Source organism: Gopherus flavomarginatus, chromosome 5 (assembly GCF_025201925.1).
Source record: "Gopherus flavomarginatus isolate rGopFla2 chromosome 5, rGopFla2.mat.asm, whole genome shotgun sequence".
Lineage (NCBI taxonomy): Eukaryota > Metazoa > Chordata > Testudines > Testudinidae > Gopherus > Gopherus flavomarginatus.
The window spans coordinates 95,735,014-95,748,096 of NC_066621.1; the positions used below are offsets into that span (position 1 = coordinate 95,735,014).

The 13,083-nt window shown below is 45.6% G+C and overlaps 2 protein-coding genes across 13 annotated transcripts in view; one reads left to right on the forward strand and one right to left on the reverse strand.

Annotated features, from left to right (window-relative positions):
• The window catches only part of STARD9 (StAR related lipid transfer domain containing 9), a 321,608-nt gene that overhangs the window by 118,375 nt on the left and 190,150 nt on the right, over positions 1–13,083 (reverse strand). The gene's annotated exons all lie outside the window — the stretch shown is intronic.
• Positions 1–13,083, forward strand: part of CDAN1 (codanin 1) — a 98,107-nt gene that overhangs the window by 19,905 nt on the left and 65,119 nt on the right. For all 12 annotated transcript variants that reach the window (XR_007774882.1, XR_007774878.1, XR_007774881.1 and 9 more), the window contains 12 exons: positions 779–987; positions 1,857–1,971; positions 3,709–3,852; positions 4,571–4,737; positions 5,416–5,497; positions 6,175–6,264; positions 7,640–7,694; positions 8,823–8,956; positions 9,819–9,922; positions 10,717–10,866; positions 11,655–11,718; positions 12,279–12,357. Coding sequence is in view for 7 of the 12 variants with exons in the window: in XM_050956642.1 (XP_050812599.1) it covers positions 779–987; positions 1,857–1,971; positions 3,709–3,852; positions 4,571–4,737; positions 5,416–5,497; positions 6,175–6,264; positions 7,640–7,694; positions 8,823–8,956; positions 9,819–9,922; positions 10,717–10,866; positions 11,655–11,718; positions 12,279–12,357 (1,393 nt within the window). In the remaining 5 variants the exon portion in view is untranslated. The remainder of the gene's footprint in view (positions 1–778; positions 988–1,856; positions 1,972–3,708; positions 3,853–4,570; positions 4,738–5,415; positions 5,498–6,174; positions 6,265–7,639; positions 7,695–8,822; positions 8,957–9,818; positions 9,923–10,716; positions 10,867–11,654; positions 11,719–12,278; positions 12,358–13,083) is intronic.

The window sequence follows — 13,083 nt, forward strand, 5'->3', positions numbered from 1 at the left end:
AAGGAATCTAACTTGATTCTCAGAGCCCAGGGTGAGTTTACAGGGTTGGCAGTTGTAAAATGATTTTCCTTTGTAAACTTGAGTATATTCAGTTTAGAATTATTGAGACACAATAAATGTTAACCTCACCATACTGTATTTTAAGGAGTTTACTGCTCAGTGTGGTGCCAGGAATTAAAGTTGCATCCTTGAGGTGCCTAGGTACCTGATTAGTTCTGAGGGCTTGAAGACCTCTTCCTTTGAGTGCTGAGCTGTAGCTCTCTGTGTGGATCTACAATGTGCAAATAATACTTAAAATCTGTGAAGCACCCGGGAGCCCCACAGAGTCTGGTCCAGGAACATGCAGTAGATGACAGTAAGAAAAGCACAGTCTTAAATAGCCCTGAGCGGTGGGCTAAACCGTGGAAGACTGAACTCTGGTTCATGCAGGTGGTACAGTTTATCCATGGTATTTATATTCTCTGTGTAATAGGAAGGCAGGCTGCCCCAGCAGCCTAGGGTCCTAGTGTTAATATGTGGGATCTGGATTCCATTCCTGAGACCACTAGGCTGGGAGGGTAGCATGTATCGGCCTTGTACGCTTTTCCATATGTTCTCCTCTCCCTTGATTGGCTGAAGCAAGTAGCATTCATAGGCTCTATAGGGAGCCACATTCAGTTCCTTGCATTGGATAGAAAGCTCCTACACCAAAAGTCTTTTTATGGGGCAGTGTGGGTGGGGCAAGATAAAAGAAAATCTTATAAATTTCCCATCTCCCTCCTTTTTCCCCCTCCTGAAGATGTGTAAAGGTCCTATTGGTGGTGGCACAAGTTGGGGAGATACCCCAGACCAGGATGTCCTTAATATGCTGGGTTCCGATAACCTGAGCCGGCTGAAGAGGCTACAGGAGAGATTTGTCGTTCCTCAGAGCATCAGAGGGCCCTGCCCGCCCCCTGCCTTCCCAGGGTGCCAGCAGTTCTTCAGGGACTTCATTCTCAGTGCAGGAAGGTTAGCTGCATATCACTGCTTATGCCTCGGCTAAGTTTGGATGGTTGTTGACTAATACCACTGGCTTGTGCTGCAGTTGGGGAGTCAACTCAGAAACTGGTCTTGGAACTCCAGCTCTTTGGGACAGTGGAGCCCAAGTGGGGACCTTTTCAAACTCTGAAGAAGGTTGCCGTTTGCACTGTCCATTAAGTACTCCTGGCTGGTGTAGTTACCAAGTTGCTCTTGTATCCACTGGAACAATCCATCTTCTTCTCCTAAGAGCTACATCAGGCTAGTTCCTAGTTAGCTTACTACAGAATCAAACTGAATGTCTTGCCAGAGGGGGTCATAGTCCCCTAATACCATGAGGTGATGCAGCAGCGAACAGCAGGAGCTGTGCACAGCTGAAGTGTTCCTTACAGGGTGGTGGTCAGTGCCCTGCGGTGGAGTTTGAGGCTGTTCTGTGGTTAGCCTTTCATGTTCCACAGCATAGATTCTGATCTCCCTTAGACTGCACCTGAAATGAGTTTAGGGACCTCACAGTCTCCTCTATAAATGTTTAGCCGCAGCATTAGAACCAGCAGCTGTTGGAGAATAAGAGAAGTCTCTCTTCCAGAGAGGCCCAAGATTAGAATGGAAAAGGTGGTTAGTCAATGTTGAAGCTGGTTAGTGCACTGACAGAGCTGTGTGGCGAGACTTGTATGGAGTCTGCCCAGGCTCTGTCTGGCTGTTAAACTGTGCTGTTCTTGGCCACACTTTGCACTTGGAGTTCCTTCCTTTAAACGAGTTGATGTTTTGTATTGGCCATCCCCAACTTCCGTGATTAAGGCTTAAATGTTAGTTGAGATTCCACTGCTATTTTCAGTATGACTTTTCATCTTTTGCTGAAGCTACCCGTTCAACCAACACCTGATGGATAGCCTGTGTCTAAAGATACTCGAGCTGGATGGCCTTACTTTGGTAGAGCATGAACCTAGTGATGGGGAGGCAGATATGGATGAACAGGTAAGTAATATATTCCAGACACCTACTAAGAACTTGTTCATTGGATCAGTCCAAGAGCTGGTTCATGATGAGGGTTTCCTAGTTGCTACAGTGATATAAATAATAATAAGACTTGTTTAAAATTGTTATAGTTGCAATTATTATCCTCTTTAAACAGTATTTTAGAATATTTTTTTAAGTTACATCAGTATGTTTGGAAGTTAAGAAATTCTCCACTAAGGTTCCAGTAGCCACTTTAACTCCGCCTCTGTATCCTGCTACCATTTACATGTGCTCAGTTATGGTAACAGCAGTAGCTATGGAAACTATGGGGCCTTTTGGTGTTTAGCAACTCTTAAAATGTGGTTCTACTCTGAAAAGGGTCAAGTTTTGTGTTTTAAAAGATGTCTTAGTAGGTCTGTTCACTGTGTGTTGAGTCTGATGGTCTGACTGCAGTACAAATAAAGTAACTTTTAACTTTTTTTTAAAAAAAAATCATGTTAACCCTGTGGCGCTAACATACCTATGTTTGTAAGGCTAACTATGCAATCCCATTGTTCTCAGATTTTGCCTAGTTATACCTGTGCAACTCCACTAAAATCCTGAGGGTTGCACAGATCTAACAGAGGGCAGAATATAGCCCGCAGGATCTTTGATAATCATGTTGCACAAGCCACAAATTTAGTTTAGCTGAGATCCCAGGGTGTGTTTGTGGTGCCCACAGCTTCTAAGATGAGCAGACAGTCTGGAGTCACTGAGACAGAACACATGTAGGACCCCAGGCTGCCATCTTCACCAAGTCACTTTTCAGAATGAAACTGCTCTCTAAATTCCAAGAGATCTGCAGCTGCTACTCAGCTGATGTTGGCTATGTGCTGATTGCTCTTGCTTCTTTGCCAGAGATGGAGGAGTGCAGGAATATCAGGTTAAGATTAGTAATATGGAAGTATGACTGTTTGAGCAGCTTCTTGTTTTCTTTTTTTTAAGAAAAAGATCTTGGATTCATTTGTTGCTTATGGCAATAGTGGGACTATCCCTTAAGTAGCCGGTGCAACAGTGAAGACAGGAGCTGTGTACAACCATTTATGTATGTAATTTAAATGTGCCCATCACCACAATATCTAGTTACATTTATACTGATGAAATGTACTCCACTGGTCTCTCTGGAGGAGGAGCCAGGTCTCCACTTGCACTCAATTCTAAGCTGTTTTTGTAGGTCTAAGTGGCATGCCCCCGGAGCATGTTTCTGGGCTGTATTGCCATGTGATTCAGGGAATGCCTGCTGGAAGAGGTGAGACTTTGAAGGCTGGAAGAGGTGGGCTCAGGTTCATCTCTTGTAGCAGTGAGTTACACAATTGAGGGTCATCTGCTGAAAACGCTCTTAAACTGAAATCTGGACTCTGTCAGTGGAAGCATTTTTGTGGAACCCAGCTACCATGAAGAAAACTAGAGAGACATGAGGTCACATAGCTCAGCCTCTGTCCATGCAGGGCTTTGAAGAGAAGAGCCAGGTCCTGTAAACTCCCCCCTTAGAACTCTTACCAGTGCACTTGATTGCTGAACTCCGCTTTTGAAGGAGACTTGAATATTGCAGAGTGCCCTTCTCTGTGTTTTAGGGGAAAGAGTATTTTGGAGAGTGGTGGGGAGGATGAAACTGTGAGGCATTTCCCATGCATGAAGAGGACAACTCTGGTAGATAACTGCTTCCCAGTTTGGTGTGGTGGTGTCCCTGACCAGTTTTCCTTCTCTTCATTTCAGGATGAAAAAAAGCGATTCACTGCAGCCCTTATGACTCTCCGACTCCTGGCAAAGTTTCTAGGATTTCTTGTTTTCCTGCCATACCAAACAGTGGAACCACCAAGCAGAGACTTGCAGGAGTCTGCGGTGACATTAAGGAACCAAGTAAGTAACCTGCTAGACAACCAGCCTGTGCTTTTGCTTGGCAAGTAAGTTTCCTTTGCCCCAGATGAGGCAGATATTTCTCTGCTGCCTCTGGCAGCAGCATTTTATGAGGTGGAACAGACTTCAAAATGACATTCCACACTGTGCTGTGCCCTGTCTCCTATGTGTGTGTCCTGTTGGGTGAAGAAGAGCGTATGAGATAGGGAAGAGGGAAGTGTTAGTAAGTGGTGCAGCGCTGAACTTCTTGATGATGCTGTTGAAGCATGGCCATTGTATCGAAGACCTGAATACACTGGAAAGACGTCCTTGGCATTGTGTCAGGTTCTACTGCCAGAAACGCTTTCAGGAGTGTCTCAGGTCTCTGCTAAATACTTCCACTAATATGTCAAACCAAATGAAAATTGCCTTTTGTTGTCTGTAAGAATTGAACCCAGATCTCCTGATACCGGGTCAGGGTTCTAGCCAGAAGACCATCTTCTCAAAGCTACAGTGGGATCTCCGTTAGCTATTACTAGCTGGGTATTTAATTTTATACAGATCTCCAGTGACTGGAAGTTACAGATATAAACACTAGCCATTTTGTTACCACTTTAATTGTACAAAGAGTTAAATCATGGAAAGAAAAACCATAAGGTAGATGTGGATTTTTCTTTTTGAAGTAAGTGTGAAAAGTTAGCCTCAAACTACTAAGTTGACTTACTCTGTGTTGCCCATCAAGACCCTGCCTGTACTGGATGTATTGAAGCTCCTGAGACGATCTATCTTGAACCGACGTACTATCCTTACCGTTCCTTGGATTGTGGAGTTCCTTTCCCTTGTGGACCATTTTGCTCCATTCCTTGACTACTACGGGAGGGTGTTTTCCCTCCTACTGCAGCTGTACAGGTGAGAGACTGAGCAAGGATACCTGCACTTGCTTGAAAACATTTCTTTGCAATGATAATCACATCCCACTCTTCTTCCAAAATGGTGGCTGTGAGGCTGCATGCTGGCCCTCAGGTGGGACCATTATAAAAATCACTTAATTCTTCTATCCCTGTTACAGCTGTAAAACAATTGTATTTCTTTTGATGTTATACTGTATTAAGAGGAGTCCATCCCAAGCTTTGGGAACTTGAGTCTTGATTAAAATAGAGTTTGACCAAATATATACAACTTCCCATGTGTCTGCAAGCGGTGTGCAGCTGCAAAATATAAACTTAAGTCCCTCCACAAAGTTCCCCACTGCCCAAATATTCTCAATTCTTCTTCCCTCCATAAAAAACAGTGCAAAGAAATGGGATTTGTATCATGTCCTAAGGTCACCAAACCGTGGCTTCTGCAGACCAAATGTACAATGCACTTTATACCACCACCCACCCACACATACTCACTCACGCATGCACAGGCTACGACACCTTCCCTGCTCAAAAGAGCCTGAGATTTAGGGTAGACAAGCCAGGGAACAGGTCAAGGAAATGGAGAACATGGAGACAAGTTACAGTATAGCGAGAATATATATCTTTTTCTTATTAATGCAGCTGAGGTTTAATGGTCTCTTCTATTGCCCTTTCTCCACGGCAGGTGCCTGGTTCTTTCTGAAGATAAGGAGATGAGTTTCCTAAACAAGCTACTGATACTTGCCGTGCTGGGCTGGCTTTTTCAGGTACAGAAGCTGGAAGTGTAAAGGGCTGGAGGAAGAGTGTGATAGAAGTTAATAGAAAACAATTGAAAATGAGATAAATAAAGTGAGATAAAATAAACATGAGATCTTTTCTGTAGAGAGTTGAACACTCCTGTATAATTCCCTAGTTTATTTCTATAGATCTCATCTTCATTAAACCATATAGTACTTTTCTTCAAAAGCAAAGGGCTTTGTCTGTTACAAGTGCACACATTAGTTCCCACTGAAATTGGAAATTGTCTTGCACTGCAAAGGCAATGTGCTGAATGCTGGGGAGGTGGCAGTGCTTTGCATTAATCAACAGAGAGCTTGTCCAGCTGATTAAGAAATGGCATTGATGATACTCCAAAGGGAGACCCATTCTGTACTCAGTTGGGAGAATGCTGACTGTTTTAATGGGAATGAGAGACCCCCTGAAGTTTGGTGAGAGAGATGAAAGATCCCTGGTGGGAGGCTGGGATATGTGAAATGTAGGGTAATAAACTTTTGGTTTATAGAAAGAAGCCACCTGTGTCGTGGTGGGTCTAGCGGAGTATGGAAGATTAAGTGGCAGGATATATTTTTTTAGAACATTGAAAGACTGTCCCACCCCATAGCTGAGACTGTATTTCACTCACTGACTGCTGGTGCATGGCAACTATTGAGGGTTTTTGTTCCAGGTCCCCTCGGTCCCAGAGGAATTGTTCTTCACCAGTGAAGTCAAACAGGAGGGGTTGATGAGGGACACTATGACATCTGCTCAGGCTTTGGTAAGTTTGTGTAACAGTAGCTGCTTTAATATTTGCTGCTGATTGACTGAGGCATGGGTGACCTGCGGGCCAAGTGCAGCCTCTGGATTTCAACAGTGTGTTTAGTGGCTTATCTTCAGTGCAAATGTGTTGATGCTGTAGGCTCCAGCATGCAATGCTTCAACTTGTCTGACTGGTCAGATTGCATTTTATACCGAGACTTGTAGTCTCCATAGGCTGGACTTCAATATTAGAAACACAGGCAGCTGCAGTCTAATTGTTTTATGCAAATTACCCCTCAGGGCTTTTGGTAAACTGCCAGTATGACTCTAAACTGGAGAAAGCGTGGACAGTATGAACTGGGGGTGCTTTGCCAAAAAGATGAGGCCTTGCTAGGGCACACAAGCATGTTTATTTACGGACTCTGATCTACTGTTGATAGACTATCCACAGTGCAGTGTCTGTGTGAGAGTTACAGCCTGGCCCATGTGCTAGGAGTGATGACAGAACAGAAACCAGAAATAGGTGACTCAGATCTTTTTTTAAAGAAGTCTGCTGTATTGGGATTCCCTACAATCCACCTGGCCTGGCAAAGGGTATTTAGCACCTGAACCAAAACCACTTCAGAGGGTAAAACTAATTCAAGCCAACAAATAGGCAGTTTTCAGATCCCACCTCCCTTGCTGTGTGTGGGAGCCTCCAGCCTGTCTCACCGCTATATGAGAGTATCTTGTTACAGTGTAGTATGTGCCAGTTGCATCTCCAGTGACAGAAGGGAGATGCAGAACTCCATTGCAGCCTCTCCTAAATATGTACAATATACACTGCCCGCAATGATGGGATGCTAGGCCCTCCCTTGATCCCCACCCTGCTTGGCTGTGCCAGGTGATAATATGGTGGCAGGTGTGTGTCTGTGGTCCTGTAACTTCATAGGTCAGAGTCTAAAGTCAAGTAGACTGATTCTGTGTGTCTGGATGGAAGCAGTGGTAGAGCTTTAATTTTTAATAGTTGTGAATTCTTTACCCTCCTAATTTGGGCTTCTCCCCCAGTCAGCGGCAGTGAGGGCAGCAGGCCTCCACTGGGGTCCCTAATCCCTTTTTACAGCCATCCACTCTCAGTGGGGTATTGACAGGGATCAGGACTAAAGCTCAGGCAATGGCAGGTCTTTCTGAAATGTGTCACTGTTCACTGCACATTTGAGGGCGGGAATGAGCTCTGTGGGTATTCACATTTTATATCTCCCTTCAGAAGCACTTGATCTGGATTGTGATTAGCTCCATTTTTGGGGGGTAAGGTGCCCTGAGACATCTGCGTGATATGGGGATTTCTAACCCTCTAAATATGATGCCCTTTTGCAGCTGTTCTGTCCTTCAGCTTCCTTTTCTTCCTTTACCAGGATTCTGTGCCTTTGGTGGATCAGCAGTTACTTTATACCTGCTGTCCCTTCCTTGGTGAGTATTGTATTGATGTTAGTGCCAGCATTCTTTGGTCCCATGAGTCAGGTCATCTTTCTTACCCCTTCCCACAACCTTGAATATCATACTCTGACCTTGATGAAAAGACCAAGTCATGGATACTCCAACCACAATTGATAAAAGTACCTCTCGGAGACAGGGAGGCTGCAGATTGACTGATCTGGCTGTGTAGAGTTAGTGATTCACAAGAGAGGGGGAGTCTTGTTCTCCATGTAAAGTCAGACTTGAATGGGGGAGTGCCAGGCTGTCCCATGCTGTGTTTAAATGGGAAGGGTTTGGATTGTGACAGTACCCTGGTCTCTAGGCTGACACTTACTGAAGGCAGAGGGGAGGGATCCCTTCGTACCTTGACATCATATACCGTCAAGCTTGTGTTGTCGGGATTGCTAGTGACCCTCTGGCATTGTTTCCTTGAGAGACTGCCTCCTGGTGTCTGTGCACTCATACAACGGAGGCGCCCACGTGCCCATTGTGGAGGGCCAGTGCTGACTTTGAAGATGAAAGTGGGAGGCTTTACCTCCTGGGGCTGCACTGCTGTGTATGTGGCTGCAGGAAAGGCTGGTACAGTCAGTGCAATGATTCTTACGTGAGAAATGTGCACCAAAATTTGAAGGGTTGAAATCCCCCGCACTGAGCTCACCTCTGGCATTCTCTTAGTAATGACACCGGAGTGCTGAGGGTCCTTGATTCTCCCAAAAACCCTGTGGCCCTTGCAGAGCTGCCACTTTCCATCCTATGGTCTGAGGAGGACTGGGTGGGATTGTCGTGTAAACCTTGTCCGAGTCACTACTCTGTAATCCTTCTGAAGGATCACTGTTGAATGTTGGGAAGCAGTGTGCTGCCTTCTGTTCCTTGCTGAGAGTGCAGTTTCTGGGGGTGCCTTGCCACCCTGCAAAGGTCGAGGCTTGCAGCCTGCTTTCCTCACCACCCTGGGTATGTGGGATATTGGGACTGCGCTGGCCTCTCCTTGGATCCCAAACTTGCTCTTCTCTGCTATTGCAGAACCTGGTTCAGTGAATTTCTCTATGCACATCTAGCATTGTTACCCACTGTCAGGACTGTATATGTGGGGACTACTCTTCACACCTGTTTTTCTCTTTACAGGTGAACTACGGAAGCTGCTGGCTTCCTTTGTGGCTGGCAGTGGAGCAAAGAATGGTGGCTTTATAAGGAAAATAACCCCAACTGCTGCAGAGTCCTTGACACCTAAACCTTCTGTCACACAGCAGAAATTGCAGGTAGAGAGAACCTGATGAGTTGTGTACTGACTCCTTGCACAAGTTAGGGATCCACTCTGTTTCCATGTAATGAAATACTCTGAGCATGGTGAAGTGGCTTTTCACAGCAGATATGCAAAGGGAGGGAGTGTTCACAAGAGGGCAGGATGCACAGTGTTAGCCTAAAACTATATTTGGAGGGAAGTGAGGGGGACAGCACAAGGATAGGCAGCAGGGAATCTCTTGCTTAACAGTTATATATACTGTCTGCTTGTTAAATCTTCTGGCGCTGACACTGGGTGGTCTCTAAATTCTAGAGAACCTGAATGCACAAGCCTTTCCTGTCAAACGCTCAGCTGATTCTTATATACCCAGTCTTTCTTCCGGCCTCTTCTTTTTGGTGTGTACCTCTGACTTTCTTTTTACACTGCTCTGACTCCCCTATAACCATGGTTGGACACATGAGGGTTCTGTGTGTGGTACAGTGTTGTCCATTCTGTAATTAAAGGGGATAAAGCAACACCATTGTCATACAGTGCTCCCAGCTGCAGCCTGCTGTGAAAAGGTGCTGCTCTCAGAATGGACAGAGCTATCCATGTTTTTCCTTCCTCCTTTATCAGTCAATTGTTTTGCAGTTTCTCAAGTCAAAATGAATAAGCTTTGGGCTAAAAGGTGAAAGGAAGATTGGACATAAGCATTTTACAGGGTGTGCCGGGGTTGTGGTCATAAAATGCTCTAGTATAAACAAGTTTTGTGCCTTTACTGTGTACGGTGCACAACAAAACCAATGTGCCCTGGGCCTGTTTGTTCCTGTAGTGCAGAGGGGAGGATTGGTGTGGAGTGCCTTGGTCTGTTTGTAGTGCTTGTTCTTCCTCTTGAGCAGGTGGAGCTGGAGCAGGCCTTCTTCCACAACCAGCCTCCATCCCTGCGGAGAACGGTGGAGTTTGTGGCAGAGAGGGTGGGATCCAACTGTGTTAAGCATATCAAGTAAGTGCTGGGTTGGGCATCTCTGAAAATCCCTGCTTGCCTGTTGAGTGTTAATCTCTGAGGCCAAGTATTTGGGTTTTCAGTTGCCTGTTGAGTTCCATACTGCAAGTTCCTGGTGGAAACTAATTTGAGTGCTAGTCTAGGCAGGGTGCTGGTGACTGGCTGCCTGAAATCCTGTCTGCTCCAGCACTCTCAAAAGAGCTTAGTGTCCTAGGGTGTTTCTGTGAGCATCTTCAGGGGAGAGGTGTGTATCCCTTGGCGCTTTGGATTATATCTGCTTGGAGTGAACATAGAGATTGCCATGTTGGATCAGGCCTGTAGTCCTTCTAGCCTAGTGTCGTATCTCTGATAGTGGCTAGCACCCAGATGCTTCAGAGGAAGATTCAAGACACGTCACCGTAGGCAGATGTGGAATAATCTACCCCTCATGTTGGGTATCATTGTAAACCCTAATAGTTAGAGATTGGTTTAGGCCCTTCCAAAATGTGTTAGCTATAACTGATAACTTTGGATATTCCTGTTAGCCATAGAAACCTATACTCCCTTTTTGAATCTCACTGTTCTTGGCCTCAACAACATCCTGTGGCAATGAGTTCCAATGAGCTTGAGATGATAAGACTCTCTCATGGTGTGGGGTGGGTTAGATTAATAAAATAACGTGATGGCGTTTTTAATCTCAGTGTTTTGTTTCACCTGTGATCTAAAGGAAAATGGTGCCCTCTGGAAGCAGGATATAAGGACTATATACTGATTTCCTGGCTTGTTCTCTCTGTTGTCTCATTGGCTTGTAACAGGGCAACACTGGTAGCAGAGCTGGTCAAAAGGGCAGAGGTCATGCTGCAGGATAAGGTAAAGGAAGAGGATGCTAATCATAGCAAACTGCTGGACAAGGTGTGTGCTCAGCTGTATGAAGAAGGGGCGCAGGCTCTCCACAAAGGCAGAGAGTAAGCAGGAGAAGCTACTTAAATGAGTCATTTCTCTTCCTTTTCATTGTAGAATCCTTAATGATGTGCAGGCTTTGAGATTACACTGGTATTTTTAAAACTCCCATCTGCTTCAGACACGCTGGTGTGTTTAGCTGGATCCCTGTAACCTGAGCTCAGTTTCCCTTTGGATGCTTCCTGTTCCTGGAAAGAAATTGAGAAGGATATAGTCCTGTGTACCCTAGCTGCCTTCAGCTCCAAACTGACTTAAGCTCCAGTCATTGTATTTTCCCCTCTTTTGGGAGAGGAAGGAAGGAATCCTGGATGTTACAGCTCAACTGCCTATAGCAGGAGCCTGTAATTAAAACTTTGCTTACCTGGTTCTGTCTGGTTGTGGTCCCACTATGATGTTCAAGTGGTGAAATGTAACAAAGCAGGCGGAAGTCCCTGCAGGGACATTTCTGACTGTCACCCTAGAGCTGTGGCTCCCAAACTGTTGGTCAGGACCTCAGAGCTGGCTTAGACTTGCTGGGGCCTAGGGCTGAAGTCAGAGGGCTTTGGCCTTGGGTGGCGAAACTCAGGATACAGCCGCCTTGCCTGAGACTGATGCCCTTGGGCTTGGGCTTTGGCCACTGAACCCAGGACAACAGGGCTCATGCAGGCTCAGGCTTCGGTCCCTCCTCCAGGGGTCGTATAGTAATTTTTGTTGTCAGAAGGGTGGGGGTCTCAGTGCAATCAAGTTTGAGAACCCGGCCCTAGAGCATTGGCTGACACAACAGTATATTTTCTTTGCCATTTTTTCTTTGCAGATTTTGCAGGTTGAAAGGGCCTGAGGCTGTGAGAGTGCTGCTGCCAGAGGAGACATCAGCAGCAGTATGTACCATGTCTATTACAGGCCTTGCCTTTCAGTCCTGATCGGTATCCCTGTATCGCCATTGCTGCCACTTTTAAACCCTTCCATGATAGGACGGTCGAATTTACTTGACACATGGATGTAAAATCACTCTGAGCCTCATGCCTGCTCAGGTTAACTGGGCATTTCTGTCAAAATGATCCAGCAGCAAAATAGTTAACTGTTGTTTACATCATTATCATTTGACTTCATAGTTAACTCCTGTTACGATTAATGTGATTTGTTAATCATTAATGTAATACATCTTTCTTGGCCCCAAATACTGCCTGAGTCAATGGGCTTCACAGAGAGAATGTATGTAAAGGGGCCCTTTTGGTCATTTGAGAACCCAGTTTCCATGACAACAGCCTCATCCCATTTGAGTTTATCAAGAGATGTACATGTTGACTCTGAACACGATGTATGTTGAAATGAAGACTCTTCCCTAGAGAGTTTGTTCCTTTGTCTCTCCCTGCCCAGCAGGGCAGGGCTGTCCTGTGAATGGCAGTAACTGTAATGCTGCTGCTTATCCATTCCAAAGGTTTTGAACAGTGCAGAAGACATTGCGGTAGGACTGGCTACTGAGAAGGCCTGCACCTGGCTGTCAACCAACATCACAGGTAGGCCTCAGCTCTCTGCACTGTGGCTGCTCCTGACTTGAAGGCAGGGACTTTTGTAAGATCAGAGAGGTCTTTCCTGTGTAATGAAGTACATGCTCTCCCTGCTTTTCTTGTCAAAGGTTTGTCCTGCCCATCCATACCTGTTTAGAAGCAGGGGAAGGGGTTGCTGTTCTCACCCATCTGGTTTCCAACCTTAAGTGCATGTTACAAGGTTTTGAGTTCTCAGACTTTGGCATTTAGGTCACTTCAGGATCTGAGGTCAGGAGTCTGTCTGGGGCATGCTGAATTCTGCAGTATGGGAGGCTTCCTCCTAATCTGTCACTTGGGCTAAAGTCTTGTCTGCACTAGACATTTACAGCGCTAAGATCTGCTTGGTCCCTTCAGTGTGCTTCTAAAATACCTTGTGTCCACACCAACAACTACTTCTTAGGGCTTGCCTCCAGAACAGGTACCACTCAAATTGGAATTGCTTTCAGTAAAACACCAGTTTAATCAGAACCATTTCAGACTGCATTGGTTTACTGCTAGCATTGATGGCAGTGAAATGATTCAAAGAGAGTTCTCCAGCTACTGTCCCATAGTGCCTTGGTAGCATTTCAGAATCTCGCAGAAGTCATTGCTTCTGGGAGTTGTGCCAAGAACTATGGGATAGGTACCCAGTAGGTGTTGCAGCTAAAATGGTTTAGAACAGCACTAACGTGGCTGCTGGGCTCAGAACGTGAATTG